The sequence below is a fragment of the Pteropus alecto genome, unplaced genomic scaffold (assembly GCF_000325575.1).
Source record: "Pteropus alecto unplaced genomic scaffold, ASM32557v1 scaffold68, whole genome shotgun sequence".
Lineage (NCBI taxonomy): Eukaryota > Metazoa > Chordata > Mammalia > Chiroptera > Pteropodidae > Pteropus > Pteropus alecto.
Window position 1 is genome coordinate 7,261,863 of NW_006441386.1, and position 23,152 is coordinate 7,285,014.

Below are 23,152 nucleotides of genomic sequence, written 5' to 3' on the forward strand. Positions count from 1 at the left end.
GGCTATTGTGAATAATGTTACTATGAACATGGGTGTACAAACATCTCTTTGAGACCCTGCTTTTACTTCTCTTGGGTGTACACCCAAAAATGGAATTGATGGATATCCAAGACTTTCTGACCTGCAATTTCACCCCAAAGAGCACACTAGGTCAACATTTGAAACCACTGGCAATGGGTTCCGCCAATGGTCATTCTTGGTCTCTCCTCTTCCTTCATGTGCACTCCTGGACAAATGTGGGAGCTTTTCAGGTCCTACCCAAGCACCTGAAATCATGCCTAAGCTGTGCCAGGCAAGGCTCCCCAAACCTCTCTCCTCAGGATAGGCCTGCCATCCAGTGCAGTAGGCAGTAGGAAAACACTGCCCTGGAAGTCAAGAGCCCTGAGTTTCCACAGGGTTTGTTATGATGGGTCCCTGCTTCCTTCTCTCTGGGCCTTGCTCTTCTCAAGGGTAAAGGAATTGCAGGAGTGGGTGTCTGCTTAAGCCCTGCCAGCACTGCAATTCTAAGACTCCAAGCAGCAGCCAACATGCACCTCCCCTGGAGAACCATAAACAAATGCTGGTGAACAGACTGATGGCAGTGGAGGACACACAGAAGGTGCTGCCTAGCCTCAGGCCTCTAGCCTGGACTGTTGAGACCTTACCCTTGGGTATAGTGTGCTGGGTAAAGCCCTGGACTTGGAGCTCCCCTCCCTGGCCCTTCCCTCTCTCATCCCTCAGGCCCTGGCACTGCCTTGGGGCCCTGTTCCTCCCAAGTGAAGCTCGGACCCCAACTCCTGGAAGAGGCTGTGGTCCGAACCTGAACCAGGGAATGCATACCTTCAAGGTCTGCTCTTGCCAGTGCATGAGGTAGGCCAAGATGGCTGCACAGCTGCGACTGATGCCCAGGGTGGAAAAGACCAGGACAACAGAGCCAAGCTTGAGGTGGACCTCTGCAAGAAGAAGGAAGGGTGGGGAGTTGTGCATAGCCTCCTTCCCTGTGGACCCGAGTTGCTGTAAGATGACTGGCCTCAGTGGGTCCAAGAGTGGGTTCCGAACCAGCGCTCCATGTCATAAGCAAGTCATGTGACATCTCTAGGACACTGGTTCATCATTTGGCAAATGGGGATCCTCAGATCTAGTTGGCAGTTCAAGAGGATCACACCTGAGCATTCAGCGTTATCATGCTAAGGCCTTTACTTGGCTCTCCAGGCTTCCAGACCAGGAAGGTCCGCTACCAGTTGACCTGACTCTGCCTTGCTGACTCCAGGGATCTTGCTCTCCTTGGGTAATCCTGAGCCCTGGGAGTGACTGAAAAATCTACCTTCAATGAGGTAAGCAACTGGTGGGCACTGCTGTTTGGTTCAAAGACAGAGGGGCACTGGACACACATTGAAAATCAGGGAAGTCAGAGGCTCTGGAGTCTTCCTTCCACCCCACCCTGTTAACTAGACAAAAGAGCAAGGACAGAATGAGATTCACTTCCAGGCTACCAGGGCACAGCCCAGAGCAGGCCTCCATGAACACATGCACCTGTGGCCTCATGTCACAATAGGCCAACAGGTGCAATGAGGCCAGGCCCAAAAGCACCTAGCGGTCCAGCCGGGGCCAGAACATAGGGCAGTCAGTCCACAGTCTAGAGCTCTTATTTGGCTCCAGAGAGGTGGGCTTGTCTTGGGGCCCCAGAGAGATGGGCTTGTCCAGAGCTGGCCGGGCACACACTGCCCCTTCTCTACTTAATACTGAGAGTCACAACCAGGAATAAGCGTGTGGATGAGGTGCCATGGTCCCTCTGCCTCGGGGCACAGGACAGTTGCTGCCTAGTTAGAGAATGCTCCTTACCAATGAAGTGACAGAGGTGGCGTAAGAATGGGAAAATGTTGGCTTCCGGGGAGTCTTCTATTTGGATGTGCAGAAGTTTGTCAGTGTTGCCTACAAAACTGAAAAGAAGAAAAGCACAGGTAATTGGGCAGACTCACACACAGCCTCACTGCAGTGGCCCTTATCCACAGCAACAAGACCACAGGGAAAAAACACTGTGCCAGCATCAGGGAGATGTGGGTAAAGAACTAATCCCCTTCCGCCAAAATAGCACCTACCTCATAGGGGTGGGGTATGGATTAAGTCAATTAATCTATGTAAAGTATTTAGCCATCTGCTTGGCACACAGTACGTGCTCAATAAATGTGACCTTATTACTATTAACCAACATGGTACTTTCCTAGAATATGGTACAGATAATAAAATGAGGATGGGAAGAAATATGTCATGACCTTAGAAAATGAGCCTGCTATGTTAAATGGAGAAAGCAAGGTAAGAGGGATGGAGAGTGGTGGGGTTGCTGTTTTAAACCGGGTGGTAAGGAAAGGCTTTACTTGAGGAAGTGACATTTGAGCAGAGGCCTAAAGGAGGTAAGGGAACAAGCCAGACAGTTATCTGAGGAAACAGTGTTCCAAGTAGAGGAGAATGCAAATGCAAAGGCCCTGAGAGGCAGTGTATTTGAGAAACAACAGAAAGGTCAGAGTGGCTAGAGCTTTATGAACACAGGAGAAAGAGGAGGGAGATGAGGTGTATGGAATGTTTAATGAGAAAATGGCTGCAAGGAGCCTAGCCCAATGCCTGGCATGCAGTAGCACTTGATAGATGTTATTAGTGAAGAACATGGCCTACTGGTAAAATTCAGTATGCAGACCACTATGTCATGCAGAAAGTTCAGTGGATTTAGAAACAAAAATAGGCTGATTTGGTTTCTGTATAAGCAATTGCCGTGACAAATAAAAGCACAATTCACTATCCATCCATCTATTCATCTTCTCTTCTCTATTCATTCCTCTTTTCCTCCCCAACTCTCCCTCCCCACCCATCCATCTGTGCCCATCTGTCTATTCTTTCCTCAGACATTCGCTCAATGCCTATTGTATGCCAGACCTTGTGTGTGTGAGGGGGTGGGGGGCGAGAGTTGTGGACACAGGAAGAATCAAATAGGGCCCCTCCCGGCTTCAGAGAGTTCAGTCTGATGATGAAGGCAGACACATAAACCAATGGCGCCAATCCAACTGGCTAGGTGCTAGGATAAAGACCTGTATGTGATATTAGACAGGAGGCGCAGGAAAAAGTCAAAGGAGCTACGGAGAGCTTCACAATTGAGAAGGCTTCTTGATGGAGAAGGTTTAAGGATACAAGGTTAATATATAAAATTCAAATGGATCTCTATATACTAGCAACAATCAGAAATTGAAAAATTTTAATATCACTGTACTCACATCAAAAACATCAAATACTTAGCAAGAATTCTGACACAAAATGTGCGAGACCTGTACACTGAAAACTACAAAACATTGCTGAGAGAACTTAAAAAGTCAGTGTAGAGATAGACCATGCACGTGGATCAAGAGACTCACATTGTCAAGATGTCAATTCAATCCCAAACAAAATTCTGGCACGCTTCTTTGTAAAAACTGAAAAGCTGATTCTAAAATTTATATGGAAATGCAAAGTAAATAACTTTGAAAACAAGATTAGAGAACTAACACTACTTGATTTTAATATTTGTTATAAAGCTATAGTAATCCTGAGTGTGTAATAGGTATAATGAAAAGCACAGATCTGTATGTCAACTGTAATTGAAAAATAAAAATTATTTAAGAAAAGAAAAACATAGACGAATGAAAAAGAATAAAGAATCCAGATATAATCCCACACATATATGGTCAATTGATTTTCAACAAAGGTATCAAAGCAAAAGGATCATCTTTTCAACAAATGATTATCTTCATATGCAAAACAACGAATTTTGTTCCATATCTGGTACAATACACAAACATTATTTTTAAATGGATCAAAATATGTGAAGGTTAAAATTATAAAACTTTTAGAAGAAAATATAAGAGAAAATCCTTGCCAAATTTCAAGTGTACTTATGCATGGGTCTGTTTCTGGACTCTATTCTGCTCCACTGGTTTATTTTTCTCCTGCACCAATATCACAGTACTTACTTGCTGTGGTTTTTAAGTCTTGGTATCTGATCAAGCAAGTTTTCCCATTGTTGTTCTTAAATACTCACCTATTTTTTCCCTTTGCATTTCCATATAAATTTTATAATTACGCTATTAACTTCCACGAACCTGTTGAAATTTTATTGGCATTACATTAAATCTATAGATCAATTGGGCAAGAATCAACATCTTTACAAAACTGAATCTTCTAATCCATAACCACAGTACATCCTCTATGTATTCAGATAATCTTCAATAATTCACAGTAATGCTGTATTAATTTTCTGTGTAAAGATCTTACACATCCTTCATTATTTATAATCCTAGGTAATTTTTGTGCTATTGTAAATTACATGATTTTTAAATTTCAGTTTGTTTTTCATTTGTATGCAGAAAAACAGTTCATATTTATATACTGACCTTGTACCAAGCAACCTCATTTAAGTCTAATAACTTATTTGCAGGTTGTTTTGGCTTTTCTGTGTATACAATTATGTTGTCTGTAAATAATCAAAGTTTTTTTCCCCTTTTAATTCCTATTTTCTTTCTTTTTCTTGCCATATTTCACCAACTAGGACCTCAAGTACAATGTTAAGTAGGTGTCAGTGGCATCTTTATCTTGTTCTGTGACTCTGAGGGAAAACTTTCAACATTTCACCATTACGTGTGATGTTTGCTGCAGAGATTTTTGTAGTTTTTTTTAAATTACATCAAAGAAGTTCTCTTCTATTTGCAGTTTGCTAAGAGGGTTTTTTAAAAAATCATGAATGTATAGTGAATATTATCAAATGCTTTCACTGCATCTATTGAAATAATCCTGATTCTTCCTCTATGTTATTGATATGGTAAATTACATGAATTGATTTTATAGATGCTTAAAACAACCTTGTATTCTTGAAATAAACCCAGTTTGGTCATGATGTATTATCCTTTTCATATAACTCTATATTCAATGTACTAATATTTTTCTTTAGGTTTTTTTACATCTACATTTGTGAAGAAAATTAGTGTATAATTTTCCTATAATGTCTTTGTCAGGTTATGAAATCAGAGTTATGCTGGTCTCATAAAACAAGTTGAAAATTATTCCTCTTCTTTATTCTTTAAAAAATGTAATATTGGCTTTATTTTCTCCTTAAATATTAGGTAAAATTCATTTTGAAACTATCTAGACCTGGATTTTTCTCTATGAGAAATTTGCTTATTAGTTATTGATATTAATCAATTTTTCTATTTTGTCTGATGTCAGTGTTGATAGATTACATTTTTAAAAAATATATTCATTTCGTCTAAATTTTCATATTTATCACAATAAAGTTTTGATCCTCTTAAGACCTTTTTGATATCTGTAAGAGATGTAGAGTCTCCTTTTACAAATGACTGTTCATGCCTTCTCTTTTTTTGCCGAGTTGATCAAATACATACATACATATATATATTTAAAAAGTATTTTGATTTTCTTCACCCTCCCTATTTTGTAATCTGCTTTTATTATTCCTTCCTTCTTCTTTATTTGGGTTTAGTTTGCTGTTCCTTTGGGAATTTCTTGAGATGAATGCTTAACTAGTAGATTTTTAGATTTTCTTTTTTTTAATAAATGCATTTAAGGCTATAAATTTCCCTCTAAACACAGCTCAGCTACATTCCACAGTTTTGATATGTTTTTTATCACGTAGTTGAAAAGATTTCATAATTTCCATTGTGAGTTCTTCTTTGATTCATGGGCTATTTAGAAACTTATTTTTAAATTTCTAAGAATGCTCTAGTTATATTTTTAAATTATTGCTTTCTATATTAATTTCATAGTGGTTAAAAACCAACTGTATATGATTTTAATCCCCTGAAATTCACTGGATCTTGCTTTATGGACCATTTTACTATAGATTTTTATAAATGTAAATGTAAGCTTTTTTAAAAATGCATATTTAGCAACTACAGGGTGCCATTTTTCTGTATCTCTTCTGAAAGTAATTTAAGTTTTCTTTTCTAGTCTGTTAATATAACGAATTATGTTGATTTTCTAATTTTAACCCATTGCCTATTTGCCCTGAGAATACTTGCCAGCAGCCCTTGTGGCTGCAGCATTTGCCCCGAGATAACTTGCAGATTATAGTCCTAACCTTACCCCCAAAGACTGCCATGAAATATCTCACTTTTTATTATTATTTTTGTATTGCTCTAGTATATTGATAGTCTTTGGAAACAAATGACAACATTCTATTTATAGCATTCTGTGTTTTAGTAGTGGTATTTCCATTTATAAAATATATTAATTCTCAATAGCTGAAAATGTCAACTCTTGGAAAATGTAGCATTCCTATGTGTGATGTTAACAGCATTCTGAAACAGCCATTGGCCGAAGATTCATTTGATGAATCCGATTTACATACATAATTCTGTTACATTAGGATTAGAGACAAGTTCTGTTTAGAAATAACTCCAATAACAGTTTTTATATTTTATTTTCACATTGAAAACCAGTCAGATTTGCTTCAGCCTTAAGAGCATGTTTATATAAATAGAATTAGTGCTGGTAGCGTGCTGCACATTTTTTTTCTGAATGGGAAATAGGTTAAACCAATCTTGCCTTCCTGGAACAAATATATTTGGTCATGAGATATTATCCTTTTTATATATATTTTTGGATCCAATTTGCTAAAATTTCGTTAAGGATTTTTGGACTTAGTTCATGATGATATTGGTCTACAGTTTTCCTTTCTTATAAAGTCTTTGTCAGGTTTAGGTATCAGAGTAATGATGGTCTCATAAACGAATTGGCAAGGATTCCCTCCTCTTTTATTTTCTGGAAGAGTCTGTGTAGAATGGGTATTATTTTTTCCTTAAATGTTGAACAGAATTTACCAGTAAAGCCATATATAGACCTAGACTTTTAACAGTTTTTAACTATGAATTCAATTCTTTAATATAGGGCTATTCTGATTATTTCTTACTAAGCGAGCTTTGGTAGTTGAGTCTTTTGAGGAATTTGTTCATTTAATCTAAATTTTCAAATGTATCAGCATAAAGTTACTCAAAATACTTCTTAATCATTCTTTTATTTATTTTAATTAAAATTTTATTGATATCATTGTAGATTCACATGAATTTGTAAGAAATAATATAGAGAGATCTCTTGTACACTATGCTCAGTTTACCCAATGATAACATTTGTAAAACTATAGTATAAAAGCACAACCAGGACACTGACACTGATACAATCTATCAGTCTTATTCAGATTTCTCTGATTTTCCTTACATTTGTGTGTGTGCGTGTAGTAAATTCTATACAAATTTGCCACCTGAGTAGGTTCACGTATTCACCCCCAGTCAAGATACCGAACAGTTCTAACACCAAGGATCCCTTGTGTTGCCCTTCTATAACCACACCTCCCTCGCTTGACCGCCCCCTTCCCTAACCCCTGGTTATCACTAATCTGTCCTCTATTTCTAAAATTCTGTCATATCAAAAATGCTATATAAATGGAATTCTATAGTATGTAACCTTTTGGAATTGGCCTTTTTTTTCCCTGCTCAGCATTAATTCCCTGGAGACTTATCCAAGTTGTTGCATGCATCAATAGTTCATAGCTTTTACTGTTGAGTAGCATTCCATGGTATATACATACCATAGTTTTTATAACCATTCACCAATTAAACAGCTGCTGAAAACATCTGTGTACAGGTTTTTGTGTGAACATAAGTTTTCACTTCTGTGGAATAAATGCCCAGAGAATGCTTTTTAATATCCATAGGCCCTATAATGATAATGTTCCTTCTTTTATATCTAATATTGGTAATTTTTGTCTCCTATCTCTTCTTTTCTGATCAGTTTGGTAGAGGTTTGTCAATTGCATTGATCTTTACAGAGAACCAGTACTGTTCACTGATTTTCTCAATTGTTTTGTGTTCTATTTCATTTATTTCTACTGTTATCTTTATCATTTCCTTCTTTCTGCTTACTTTTTCTAATTTTTAAGGTGGAAGTATAGGAACTTGATTTGATTTGAGACTTCTTTTCTAATACAGGCATTTAGGCTATAATTTCCCTCTATGCACGGCTTTCGCTGCATCCGTAAATTTTAATATACAGTGTTTTCATTTTCATTCAGTTCAGAACATTTTCTAATTTCCCTTTTGATTTCTTTTTTTACCCATAGGCTATCTAGAAGTGTATTATTTAGTTTCTAAACATTTGGGATTTTCCTCAGATATCTTGTTACCCGTTTCTAATTTAATTCTATTATAGTTGGAGAACGTAAGTTTTATAACTTGAATCTTTTAGGTGTATTGATACTTGTTTTAATGCCCAGAATAGTCTATCTTGGCAAAAATATTTCATGTCCTTTTGAAAAAAAAAATGTTTATTGTAGGACACATTCAAAGACTAGAAGAACATATTTCTGTTTTTAGGTGGAGTGCCATATAAATATCAGTTAGGTAAAATTGGATGATAATGTTCTAGTTGAAATTATAACCCACTTTCTGTCTATTGAGAGAGATGTTGAAATTTCTGTGGACTTCCCTAGTTCTCCATCAGATTTCCTTCATGTGTTTTAAGCTTCTTTATTAGCTGCAAACATGTTTAACACTATTATGTCCTCTGGAATCTAAAATCTGGATTAACTGACCACTTTCCCATAATGAAATGACCCTCTTTATCACTGGTAATATTCTTTTCTGTGAAGTCCAATTTATCCAGTAATAATATAGCCACTCAGAAGTTCCTTTTTTTAAGTTAGTCTTAGCCTGGAATATCTTTTTCTATCCATTTAGTATTAACTTATCTTTGTCTATAAATTTAAAGTTCATTCCTTATAGACAGCCTACAAACTCTGTTTTTTAATTGGAATATTTAGACCATTTGCTTAGTGATATGATTAGTGATTATATTTGATTAGTGATATGATTGAGTGTGAGTCTATCATCTTGCTATTTGTTTTCTATTGATCCCATTTCTTCTTTGTTCCTGTTCCCATTTTTCTGCCTTCCTTTGGATTAAATTTTTATATAATTCTATTATATCTGTCTTGTTGTCTTATTAATTATATCTCTTTGATTTATTTTTGTTTTATTCTATCTTTTAGTGGTTGCTTTAGAGTTTATTGAATACACTTATTATGGTCTTCCTTTAAGTAACATTATACCACTTCATGTAAACAGAGTTAAGAACCTTACAAATGTATACTTCTATTTTTCCTCTTCCTGCCTTAGTAAATTGTGGGCATATATATTACTACTACATATGTTATAATTCTAAAATACATTGTTATTATTTTTTCTTTAAACAATTATGTTTGAAGAGATTTAAAACAAAGGGAACATATTTTACATAATTATCATTTCTGGTGATTTTGATTCTTTTTGTATAGATTCAGATTTCCATCTAGTATTGTTTTCCTTTTGCCTGAAAGACTTCCTTTAATATTTTTTGTAGTGCACATCTCTTGGTGATGAATTTTTTTCAACTTTTGTATGCCTGAAAAAGTATTTTCCCTTCACGTTTAAAAGACATTTTCATTGGTTATATTTCTAGGTTGACAGGTTTTTTTCCTTCGATAATTTACAATTTTTTCAATTTCATTGTTTCTAATATGAGGTCCATTATTATCCTTTGTTCCTTGGTATGTAATACATCTTTTTTTCTGCGGCTACTTTCAAGATTTTCTCTTTTCTACTGATATTAAGCAATTTGATATGATGTGACTTGCTGTGGTTTTCTTCATGTTTCTCATGCTTGCGTTCTGTTGAGATTCTTGGATCTGTGAATTCATAGTTTTTTTTAAAAATTTGGAAATTGGCCGTTATTTTTTCAAATATGTTTTCTGTTTCCCCACTTTCCTTTCCTTTGGAAATTCCATGTGAAACTGTCTCAATCTCATTCAAATTCTGGTTTTTTTTTTTGTTTTTTGTTTTTTGGGTTTTTTTTTTTTTTCGGAGGGGGGTGGTAAATCTTTTTCTTCCCTATGTTTCATTTTGGATACTTTCTATTGCTATGTCTTAAAAATTATTTTCTTCTGTGGTGTCTAACCTGCTGTTAATTCCAATCCATGGTATTTTTAATCCCTAATCTAGGGCTAGATTTTCCTCACTACTGAGACTTTTCTGAGTATTTTATTTGATGCCCTATATATTATGAGTTCTGTCTACTCTAACTTGAAACACAAACTACTCCTGGCACCACATAGTCTCTGGGGATTTTACTGTCTATTCATTTCTACTTGTTTTTCTCTCAGTCTTAAGTTTCCTCACATGCATATGCTTATAAGTACTCAGCTGAAGAAACAGGGAGACTGTCTGCAGCTGTCCAGAACTCTTTCTTTATATTCAGCTCTCTATTCTCCATGCAGATCTTTCCTGCAAATTCCAGCCAACCTGACCTCTCTGGATTTTTGACTCTGTACTCACAACTTGGAAAAATGACAGGATCTCTTTTGACTCCTTTCCTTTACTGTGGCTTGCAAGCTCATCTTGTTTTTTTGTTTGTTTTTTTTTCCCCCTTCTCTCAGGAATCACTGTCCTGTACTGTCTGTTGGCCATTGTCTGAAAATTTTTATTTTAGACGTTTTCTGGTTTTTTTGTTTGTTTGTTTGTTTATGGTGGGACTATAAATCTAGTTGTGAGGATGGAGTCTCATAAATGGGATTAGTGCCCTTATTAACAAGACCCCAGAGAGCCTCCTTGCCCCTTCCACCATGTGAAAATATGGCTGTCTATGAGCCAGAAAGCGGGCTCTCATAGGACACCAAATCCACTGGTATCATGATCTTGAATTTCCCAGCCTCCACACCATGAAAAGAAAAAGTTCTGTTGTTTATAAGCCACCAGTCTATGATACTTGTTATAGCAGCCTGAATGGACTAAGACAGGGTCATTTCTCAGAGGGCCTGAGATAGGCAAAGCAGGGTAGAATAGGATAATTTTTACCATAATATTAAATACCAGGAAAGTATTACTTTTGGTGAGATTTAAAGGGCAAGAAACAAACTGTAGGCCAGGAACAGATGAAAATAAGTGTGTGTTGACTTCTAAGAGACCTTTCAATTCTATAAATGCATGGCACTAGGAATCTTGTATAAACAAATGATACTTAATCTTAAAAATAAAAATCAATAGTATTTCTACTTACAATGGCCCTGTCTCCATAGAGACATTGACATGTGCTTTGATTTTCAAATCCTTCTGAATTTTAGGGTCACAGGCTTGCCTGAAATCGCCCAGGTAGATCTTTCCTGGCACTATTTCAATAGGGTATGGCTGAAATTGATCCAGTTCCTGAGGTGGAGAAAATGAAAGGCTCCTATAAATACTTTCCAGGAAAGAAGCTGTTTTCATTTTTTTCTCTCTCTTGTAATGTGGCTCAGCAAACAAGCTTAGAAAAATAATCTAAGACAGTGAATGGTATTGCGATCTGGGCATTCAAAGATATTGGCAAGTAACAACTTGCACAAGGAGTTAGAGAGCTGGTAGTAACACCATGGTATAGCATGCTGAACACCGACATCCCACTTCCCTCCATAGCACCTGTTTGCATTTGGCCAGGTGCACTAGAATTGGAGTCTAATATCCCATGGCCAACAACTGCAAAAACCCAGGGTATGTCCAGTTGGAGGAGGGCAAGGGTGGCGAAGAACAGCCCTTTTATTACATTTGGAGGCAACCAGAATTTAAATACCTTAAAAAAACACACACACACACACACACAATAAAACTACTCACAAGAGCTATCAGGAAATGAATTCTGATGAAGTTCTGATAGAGAGGTAGGGAGAACAGGATACCACTTTAATGGAAGCTTACTGAGTTCCAGGTCCAAAGTGGTAATAAGAAAATTTCTGGTTTCTTTGAAAAACAAAGAAACAAAGAGAAGCATTATTCCTTACATTTCCCAAAGTGTGTTCTAAGAAGCACTGGTCCCTCACAACACACTGTGAAAAAAGGTTTCGGAGAACCAAGAACATATGGGAAATAGTAACTGTGATATCCCTCTCGGAGAAACTCACAATGGACAAAAGCTCAAAGAAGTCTGGCAATAAAGAAATCCACTAACTACAGCCACCATGGAAAACAGTATGGAGATTCCTAAAAATTATTAATGGAACTACCATACCATATGATCCAGTAATCCCACTTCTGGGTATTTATCCAACGGAAACAAAATCATTATCTCAAAGAGGTACCTGCACCCCCTTACTCACTGAAGTATTATTCACTATAGCCAAGAGTTGGGAACAACCTAAGTGTTCATCAGTAGATAAGTTGATAAATAAAATGCAGCACACATATAAACATACATACAGTGGAATATTATTCAGCCATAAAAAAAGAAGGAAATCCTGTCATTTGTGGCAACATGGATGGACCTTGAGGGCATTTTGCTAAATGAAATGAGCCAGACGGAGAAAGATAAATATTGCATGCTCTCACTTATATGTGGACACTAAAAATGCCAAACTCATAGAAACGGAGTAGAGTGGTAGTTGCCAGGCGCTGGAAGAAAAGAGGGAATGGGGAGATGCTGGTCAAAGGGTATAAATTTTCAGACTGCATGGTGACTACAGTTAACAATACTGTATTAATATACTTGAAAATTGATGAGAGTAGATCTTAAATGTTCTCACCACACACAAAAAGAGGTAATTTTGTGAGGTGATGGTGTATTGACCTTATTATTATAATCATTTCACAACATGTACACGTATCAGATCATCATGTTGTACACCTTAAACTTATACAGTATTACCTGTTTATCATATATCAATAAAGCTGAGGGAAATCATAAAATCTGATTGTTCCAAGGAAAGATTATTAGAGCACCAAGCAGGTGGTTAGAAAAAGTTATCATCAAATAATAAGACTAATTTTATAAAGAAGTTTGAAAAGAGCCAGAAAAGCATGCCAAAGTGTGCCTCCAGGGAACTGAGAGCTGGTGAAAATCTTCCTAATGGTTCCTTAGGCTGACCTCTTGTAGCTCAGATATTTGTAATAAAACAGTGGCTACATAGTTATTACTGGCATGAATTAAAAATCTACTTGTGATATTTAGTAAGATAAAGTCTAGGCAACACCTCAAAAAAAATCCACTAACGTTGTATAAATTGACATTTCTAATATAGTCTGTTTAGGTCATATTTTTTTTTTTCCATCAGTATTTCATTGGAAATGCTGACCTATGTAATTTCAAAGTCAAACTGCATTCTAAAAACTCCTCTGGCTCCAAGTCTGACTCAGAAATAACATCTTAAGTACTTCAGGCTGTCCGCCATTCACTTCAGTCCATCACAGGCCTCTGGCCTCAGTACATCTCCCATCCCAGTGAACCTGCTTTAAGCCCACATTCTTCCCAAGTTGTCGTCAGCCTCAAAAGCCTCTATTAAAGAACAGACACCAAGCTGAGCCAATCCTCAAGTTTGCAAAAGAGACTCATGACTCTTCTATTTGCAGGCAGACCAGCTACTTGAGATGTGACCCAAAGCATCCCTGGAGCTCAGGCTGACCTCACCCAAGAACCTCAGCTTGCTGGAGCCAAAGGAAATTCTCCCAGTTTCATTTGGAAAATCTCATTAAACACCCATCACAAATCCATCAACTTTCTTCCTATTGCCTACAAACCACAATCACAAGGAATTTCCTGTGATTGTGTCAGCTGCAGAGAAAGAGGGTATGGCATGTATGAAAATATGCTTCGCTGTAAAGAGCAAGCCCACATTAACTCTAGATGACACCACATCGACAAACGTAAAAGAACAGGTATCTGAAAAAGAAACAGGCGTCTAAACCAAGCCCACTGACTCCCCCTACTTCTGACACTGCCTCCTCCTCCTATTTCCACCACCTCAATGAGCCACACCATGGGCCACCTGTCACCCACACCTAAACCAAAACATTATTCTAGACTTCTCTCTTTCCTGTACCCCACCACCTGTATATTAGTCAATGCTGCTTCCTAAGTATTTCTTGAATCCATCGTCTCCTCTCCATCCCTACCTCCTAGCAGGTCTCCTCAAATCCATTCTGTCCCCATTGATCTGCTCTCTGCACTGCAATCAGAGTAGGTCTTTCTAAGTGAAATCTGACCATGCCACCCCTCAACCTAAAACTATTCAGTGGCTCACCATCATCTCTCTCTAGTGTGGACATCACACTTTTTTTAGTCACAGAACCCTTTGCTCAAGGTGAAATCTTATTTAAGGGATGCCATCTATAAAACAGGAAATTATAAGTCACTCTGTCTAAGGCAGAGGGGCAGTTTCAGAGTCCAAATTCTATGCCTCCATTTCCTCTCAAAGGAGCAGTAAGAATTCCCCTGCTTTGTAATGTATCAGAACAATAACAGAAAGGGAGTATGGCTTTCACTCTTGCTCCTGAATTAGAAACAAAGCAGGAAGAGGGAAATAGTGGGCGCCTACATTCTAGAGGGCCACAAATAATTAGGGTAAAACTCACTCACCCAATCTATCAGGCCGTGATAGATACCATCAGCCACCATCATACCCCTCTTCCCAATCTACATAAGAAGACTAGGGGTGAGGGCAAGTTCATAGATGTATACACATGTCAAAACTGACCAAATTATACATTTTAAATATGTACAGTTATTCCTACATCAATTATACCTTAACAAAGCTTTAAAAGGCAGGGGCAATGAGTTATCAGCAGTATGATGTTTATAAAGAAATACTCCCTTTGAGCACTGCAGAGCCAGTAAGGAGTGCTTCTCTAGCAGCAGGGAGGGGTGTCTGCAGGTTGAGGAGATTGGGTATACGACTGTTGAGCTGAAAATCATAATGTGGTTACTTCAGTGGAAGGAGAGGAGGTAGTCCTTTGGAGATCTTGACATTAATACCCTGCATTTGGGAACAGGTACGACCTCAGACTTGGGTCTCCACCTTTTCACATAGGCTGATTAGAGCTGCCAAGTCAGCAAGGCAAGGAGGGGCTGCAGTGAGGTCTGCCTGGGCTGGGCCTCTTTCCCCATCATCATACTCCCTTGTGGCTCATTCCAGGATTCAAGTGAAGGAGTATAGATGTGGTAGGGGACTCATGGGCTTCCAAGAGAAGGAAAGAGAATTGGAGTACTCCTGGCAGAAATTCTTGGGTAACTCTCTGAAAGATCCTCGTTAACAGATGGAGCCTCTGAATAGAACCCCAAGGAAACGAGCAGCAAAGGCCATCAGCAGCACACAGAAACAGGCTGGGCCAGAGTGAGAAGGCATTTCCCCACCACTGACAGTGGCCAGTCACAGAAGACAGGCTCCATTCTGGACCCTCAGCACCAGAGGGGCCAAGCCCCAAAGAGGGGAACAGAGGAGGTGTCATTGAAGCCAGCCCACACCCCTCACCACTCCCAGCCCCCAGGAAACTGAAGGCTACTCAGCTCTGGGGGATGGAAAGAAATGAGATATGGTTTGAGCTTAGAATGTTAAACTAGACTGGCTTGTATCAGACTAATTGTTCTTATTCCCTTTTAAATTTTTTATCAAAAAATACACAAAAATAGAGAGAATAGTGTAAAAACCCCTGGATCTATCACCCCTCTGTAAATGTTATCAACTAATGGCTAATTTTGCGTCATCTATACTGACTTTCTAAACCACTCCAGATTATTTTGAAGGAAATTCCAGATATCACATTATTTTATCCATAAATATTATGTATCTCTAAAAGATACGGACTCATATTTTTAAAAGCATAACCATAATGTCATCACAACCTAAAGAAATATAATATTTCCTTACTATCAGTTAATATGCACATTTCCCCAATCATTTTACATGACTAGACTGAAATTTTTCATAACCAAAAGTGGCCAGAAAACATGGAATCTGTCCAAGATGTTTCTAAGGACAAGAATGAGAGCACAATTGAAGGCAATGATTGGAAAAAATGAAACCTGTGCATGTTTACATTCCATTGCAGTCAGACTCTTCAATAAACCAGATATTACATAATGCACCCCGGGGACCGGTCCCTGTCTGTCAATTGTTGCCACCCAATGCTTATTTCACCTCTCTTTCCCACAAGCTCCTCCTCCTTCAGGTTTGGAAGGAAATGCCTCTTCTCTGGGCTCCATACACCTGCTGCGTCCCTTGGCCACACCCCTTGTCTCCCCTACTAGACAAGAACTCCATATAGGCAGGGACTGCTTTCTCACTCTTTTTGTATCCTCTGGATTCGAACATCTAAGAGTGACCTCAAATCATGACACCCCTCCCTGCTCCCTGCCTGACTTTGACTACAGTCTACCATCCAGAACTCTCCTGGGACCCTGCCTTCTGAACGGGCCCCATCTCTTAAATGCCATGCTGGCTTCCACACAAATCTGATGATTATAAATTCATCATCTAGGACCTCCTGGCTACCCCAAGTTCATTTCTCAAGCCCAGTCTTCAAAATTTCTTCCATTGTTTTCCCATGTTGTCTGTCTCCTTCTCCTCTTTGTCATACTCTGCACCCCATCCCATGGTCCTCAGGGGAAGGCCATGCTCCATCCAAGCCTGCCTGTGCTCAAGCACCCTGCCTTACCTGTGGCATCCAGATGATTTTCTGTGTCCGGAAGAAGTGGTACATAGCTGAGAAGCGCTCATAGCCCCCTTTCAAGATATGAATGGGGTGGCGGGTGAGATGGGACATGGCTCTGCCACACTCAACAGCAGCTCCAAACACCAGTTCTAGGAGTGGAGATCAAAGAAATAAATGTCCCCTGTATGTTCACCATTTGTTTAAAGCTCCAGTGGACATCTACTCTATTCTAAAAAGCATTTATCTAGGAAGCTGGAGCAAATATAAAGATTACTGTTACAATTAAAATTTAAAAAGCAACTTACCTCCAAGAAAGTTAATCTTTGTTTTTCTATATGTATACACACACACACACAGACTATTGTATGCCACATGCTGTATACCACACAATTCACCTATTTATAGTACATAATTCAATGTTTTTTAGTATAGTCACAGAGTTGTGTAACAATCACCGCAATCAATTTTAGAACATTTTCATCACCCCAAAAAGAAACCCTGTACCATGTAGAGGGTTTCACTCCTCATTTCCCCACAACAAACGCCCAGCCCGAGGCAACCACTAATCGAATTTCTATGGATTTACCTATTCTGTACATTTCATATAAATAGAATCACACATTATGTGGTAATTTTGTGTCTGGCTTCTTACTTAGCATAATGTTTTCAAAGTTCATCTATGTTGTAGCGTGTGTCAGCACTCCATTCCTTTTCATGGCCGAATAACATTCTATTGTGTGGCTCTACCACCTTTTGTTTTTCTTTCATTTGTTGGTGGACATTGGGGTTGTTTCCACCCTTTGGCAAGGTTTTTTATGCATGTTTCTACTTCTCTTGGGTACATATCTAGAAGTGAAAGTGCTGGACCATATTAACCTTTGAGGAAAGTGCCAACCATTTTCCACAGCAACTGTACCAGTGTACATTTTACCCAACAGTGTATTAGTGTTCCAACATCTCTACATCCTCATCAACACTTGTTACTATCTGTCTTTTTAATTATGGCCATCCTAGGGGATGTGAAGTAATATCTCATTATGGTTTTGACATCAATTTAATCTAAAATGACTTCACTGATCTGTAGAATCACTATTAGACTGTATGCAAATTAGATATATGTGATAGGAAGTTTGCAAATTAAGGCTAAGCCAAGATATTCTGAGGCCAGGAACTGACCCTTAAAGAGAAATACTGTGCAGCAGACTCTGGAAAGCTAGCTAAAAGGACAAAGGGAAGGGCATGGACTCTAATACCTATCGTGAACCTTTATCTAGAAAGAGATGTTGCCAATTCCAGCAGGGGCTGCTGAGGACATAAATAGCCTGAGACCTATCTGGAGAAACTATTTGGAAGAAGAGGCTGCAGACAATAGCTAGGCCAGAAGAGAACTTGTAGTTGGCGAGACAGGATTCAAAGCCCACCTTCCCCAAGGGCCTGGCTTAGAAGCCAGAGAACTCTGGGTCTCCCAGGGTCTCCCAGCCCCATCTCCCTCTTGAGCACCAGACTGAGTAATGACTGGGAAGGTCAGAGGACCCAAGGGAGTCAGGGAGGGAGTCCCAGGCCACAGTACTACTGGCTTTAAACCAGACAGCTGCTTCCCTGCCAATGTCAAATGACCCACTGGAGGCTTATTCGCAAGCAAGGGTAATGGGGTCAAAGCTGGAAGAAGGCCAGTTTCCAGGGGACGATTAGAGATTTGGACAAAAAGTCATGAGAACATCCCAGGGCCCAGGTTATTCAGTCAAGGATGCAATGGGTTAATATTTTTGAAACATTAAATTTGTTCATTTTTATTCCCATTAATCTTGGATTCTCTGTTGACATGAGGTTTCCCATACTTTGAACTGGGGTGCTCACTGCTACAGGGGGTGGGGGCAACCACCTGGTACAAAGGAGTCAGGGCTCAGCTTGAGCTTCAAGTTAAATTCTATGAGGTCCAAAGCCAGACAATTGTCTTAAAAGTCAGGCTTTGTTGAGGGAGAATAAAAGGAATTCCAAAATTCTCAAAGCTTCCCTTCACAGTTGGTATCCTGGCCCTGAGAACTCTACTGGCACCCGATCACAAGCCCAGTGTATGGGTCTATATCCATGTGTTGCCAAGAAGGATGATTTAACATAAGGGAAATGTCGTTCATACAAGAAGAGGCTGCCCTGTGCATGCTGAAAGGAGCTTGGAGAGAGGGTCCCAGAGGCCAAGACAAGGGAAGACACTTCCTGGGCTCCTAAGAAGACACCCAGCTGAGGTGGTAGAAACACACCAGCTGGGGGAAGACGGGGAAGGGACTAAAAACAACTTGTGCCCTATTTCCCACTAGGATTCTGAAACCCCCCACAGCGGACGTAGGGTGTGGTTAACCTAATGCTAGAAACAAGGGAAGCCATAGCAGGCCCAGGGATCAGGAGCACATAGAGCAGGCCAGGGGCAGCCTGGATAGGAGGGCACAGGGCAGAGTCCCCTAGGAACCAACGCCGTGCATGGCTAGGGGGAGGGAGTCACTCATGACTTACACTAGACATGGACATTTTGGCCACAGGCATAGCAAGAACAGAGGCCCATGGCCAAAGGCCATATAGGCTGAGCTGCGCCTCATCCAGAAGCTAGCAGGAAAGGACTATACAGAAACTGATGCCCACTTTTAGGATGTAATAAAGTCTCCCCCCGTGCCTAGATTGCCTTGATGGTCAGGGAGGTGGGTACTTACCAGTGGAAAGGAGAAGGTAGTGGTGAGAAATGGTCTTTTATCCAAAAGACTGTATTTACCTGGATGATGCCATGTTAAAGGAGAAAAGGTGCCTTGAGAGGGCAAGGCATGTACCTGTGTGGTTTTCGTTTTGTTGTATTGTTGTTTCGTGATTGTGGTTTCCTACCTAGTGAGAACAGGGACTCCACGGGACGGTGAAATCACTTATAGAACATAGAGGGGGTTATCTTTATTGACCACTGTTTCCTAGGGTTTCAGGGTCCAGTCTCTTGGGATTGTAGGCCAGAGCCCAGCACAATGAGCTTGGGGAAGAGGGGATAATTTCCTGGCTAAGGACCTCTTGGGAGGACTGGTTTTCTTAAAGGTGGAAGCCTAGTGCCACCCAGTGACTGCTGCTGTGAATGACCTAGCCCATGGACCCACCTACATATTATTAGTGACTGAGCCACAAACAGCAGAGGCCCTTGTGCCAATGGCCACTGGTGATCAACCCAAAGCAGGGGCTGAATGGAGAACGCTCCAGAGCCTCAGTAAAGCAGATTAGAACCAACAACATTTTAATGCTCCAGCTTGGGGCTGGAGTGACTTTGCACTGTTCTTTAACATCATTACTCAGGCCTTAGAAGATTAAACAGAGCCAAACTGCCTGAGTGTGAATCCAGGCCTTACCACTTACTAGATATGGTGGTTTTTAAAAAGTCCACAGATTCTTTCAAATGCCTTTCTTTAAAAGGCTGAGTCTAATTGCTCTCCCCTTGAGGGAAGACTATACTCAGTGATTTCCTTCTAATGAATAGAAGTGACTGTGTATAAGCTCTAAAACTGGGTCATAAAGGGCATGTGGCTTCCCCTTTCTCTCCCTCTCTCTTGTATCACTGGGTCTGGGGAAAGCAGCTGCCATGTCGTGAGGCCGTGAAAGCAGTCCTATGGGGAGATCTATGCGGCAAAAACTGAGATCTCCTGCCAACAACCAGAATGAAACTGAGGTCTCCTGGCTATAGCCATGTGAGTAAGTCATCTCAAATGCAGATCATCCTGGCCCAGTCAGACTTTTAGATGACAGCAGCCCTGACTGGCATCTTGACTACAACCTCAGATTCTATACCAGAATCTATACCAGAATCTTCCAGCTATGCTGCTCCTGAATTCTGGACCCATAATATCTATGAGATAATTAATGCTTGTTATACTAAGCTACTGAGTTTGGGGGTAATTTGCTATATAGCAACAGATAACTAATTCACTAGGTATGGGACCTCAGGCAAGTTACTTTGCCTTTCTGGGCCCCAATTTTCCTATCTATAAAGTGGGACTGTTATATATTAGAAAATAATTCTCCACAGTCTCTCACATCTCTACATGTCCTTTGAACAAAGACACTAGCTTTTCAAGGATATTTGTATCACCAACAGCCTTGGAAGACAGACATAGTTTCTCCTTCCAGAGCCAAGGACAGACAGGCTTTCTGCCAATGATAACAAATTCAGGCCCCTAAGCTCAGAGCTCTTCTTCTATAATACAATATACTCCATGGATAGTTGTACTTGGTTCTCTTCATGTCACCCTATGAGAACTGGGATTTGGGGTACCAGTGCAGGAAAATGATGACATTCTGGGTACTTTTATTGCTCTGATAATAAAGTCCTTTGTCTCTGATCCAGGAGCCTCACGTTTTTGGTTAGCATCTACGAAATTTGTGGCAGACTCATGTGTCATCTTGCAAGAAAGGAAAAGTCTCAGACTCTTTCCAGTTCTTCATATTGCCATCCTCATATGGATGTTTTGCAGATTGCACGGGTTGACCCAGGTAGAACACTTGGCATGCAGCAAAAGTGTTCAACAACTGTAAACTATTGTTCTGTGGCTAGTATAAAAACCTACCTTCTTCACTATCGTCAGAGTTGTCATTGTCATCACCTTTTAGGATTATCTCCAGGGAGATGCTGTTGTTATCGTATATTACACAGTACTTCACACACTCCAGATCCACAGACTCTGGGATAAGATATTCATTTGCCTTCTAAAGAAACCACAAAAGAGGCGTGTTGGTGGGTGGGTTCAGTTGAACAAATATTCTCTGTACACCAGCAATGGTTGGAGCTTAAGGTAGGACTGTGCCTGTTTTCCTGACTACATGCATGGGCAAAGAAGCACTAAGAGTTGACCAGAGTCTGCTAAATTCCAAAGATCTTCCACACCCACATCCCCTGCTGTGAAAAGCTGACCACAGGTGACTGGATCAGAGATAAATGCCTGGCCAAAGAACAGCTGGTCTACTGACCCGCCAAATGAACTATCACATTCTCTCTCTGGGGCGGAGTGGTTGTCCGTGAGGGCTGAAGCCAAAATCTCCCATAAGAGGTCAGTAAGCAGAGGCTTGAGTAAGCAGGAAACACGAACAAGCAGATATAGCAAGGCAGACTAAGCTCAAATGTAAGCTCTATAAGAGCGGGAACATTTGTCCTTTTATAGTCACTGATGTATCCTAAGCTTCTAGAACACTGCCCAACACATGATAGCCATAAATATGGTTAAAGGAAGCAAATAGGTCCATAGGTCCTGAAGAGTAGTCAGGAGTGGCTGAGTCACCATAATGGCAACCACAGGAGCAAATGGTGTCTTCTACCAGGGAAAGAATGAGCTCTCACAGAACCAGAACTGCCCAGGATCCCATGGGGTGTTCCAGAGCTCTGTGAAGACTGGCTGGGCGGCAGCTGAGAAGTAAGTCCTCATTTGTTCTCAATGCTTTCCAAAAGCCCCCGCTACTCATGGGAACCTGAGCCTGACTCTGTTCCTTGTGGCCCGTCTGGCTGACACAGAGGCACTGACAGAGGACCTACGGGTGGGATAGAACAAGTACCCATCTACCTACCACAAAGCAGTGAGGTAAGGCCCATGAGGTATAGACCAGGGAAGTTCTCTGGGAGTCAAACAGAAGAAATTATATTTGTCTAAAGGAATTAGGAAACAGATGGCGCTCAGAGGATGAGCAGGATTTAGACAGGTGATAATAAGGAAAGGGGGGTTCTCGGTGTGGAGGAGAGCATGAGCAAAAGGAAAAGGTGGAAACAGCACACAGAGGAGGGAGAGTGGAGTAGGAGGGAGAGTGGGGAGAGATGTGGCTCTACATTCATTCGTTTATTTAATAAACATTCATTCAGGACCTACTTTGCTAGGTTCTGGAATACAGAGATTTAAAAATGGCTAGGGGGATGCCAGAGTTGGTCTAGAGGACTCAGAAAGGCTCACAAGGTAGGAGGCATTTGAGATGAGACCACAAGGACAAGTGGAAATATGCCAGGTGGCCAAGGGTTAGGGGAGTGTTCCAGGCAGAAGGAACAGCTTCTAGTCATTCATTTTAGTCAACCAATAGGTACTAAGCACCTAACTGATGCCAGGAACCAGAAAGAACATCCAGGTTACAATGATGAGCAAAGCACACACACTTCTGTGCTCACACAGAGCAGTGTGTTCAAGGAACCACGAGTACTATATTTCCTAGATCTTAAGAGACCATTGGTTATAAGATGAACCACCAATTTAACAACAGTTGCAATCAGGAATGTAAATTAAAAGGAGATTTATTGGCAAATAACAACATTTCAGGCAGGGCAGGGAGCAACTGGTCCCCAGGAAAACCTGAACCAGGACTCTAAAGCCCAGACCTCCCTCTCAGACACTGCTCCTCTCTGCTTCCCCTGCATGCTCACTCCACCAGCTCAGACAACTTTCTTCTGAGGTCCAAGTCATGGCCACCAGTGACACTCAGACTCTCATCCTCCCAACTTCACCGCCAGAAAAGAAAGAGCTGCCTTTTCTAATTCCAATTCTGATTTGCTCAGTTTTCACCCTAGGCCCATGGCCAATTGCTGTGGCCAAGGTCTGGATACTATTTTAGAGAGCACCACTAGACCTCCAGTGTTTGAGCAGGGAGGAGGAGTTCCCCTCAAAAAAGAG

The 23,152-nt window shown here is 40.2% G+C and overlaps 1 protein-coding gene across 4 annotated transcripts in view; it reads right to left on the reverse strand.

The window, feature by feature from the left end:
• Positions 1-23,152, reverse strand: part of STYXL1 (serine/threonine/tyrosine interacting like 1) — a 51,979-nt gene that overhangs the window by 6,849 nt on the left and 21,978 nt on the right. For all 4 annotated transcript variants that reach the window (XM_025051567.1, XM_025051566.1, XM_015594636.2 and 1 more), the window contains 5 exons: positions 21,077-21,215; positions 16,497-16,642; positions 11,101-11,246; positions 1,822-1,919; positions 820-932 (listed from right to left, as the gene is read on the reverse strand). In XM_025051567.1, coding sequence (XP_024907335.1) covers positions 820-932; positions 1,822-1,919; positions 11,101-11,246; positions 16,497-16,642; positions 21,077-21,215 — 642 coding nt within the window. The remainder of the gene's footprint in view (positions 1-819; positions 933-1,821; positions 1,920-11,100; positions 11,247-16,496; positions 16,643-21,076; positions 21,216-23,152) is intronic.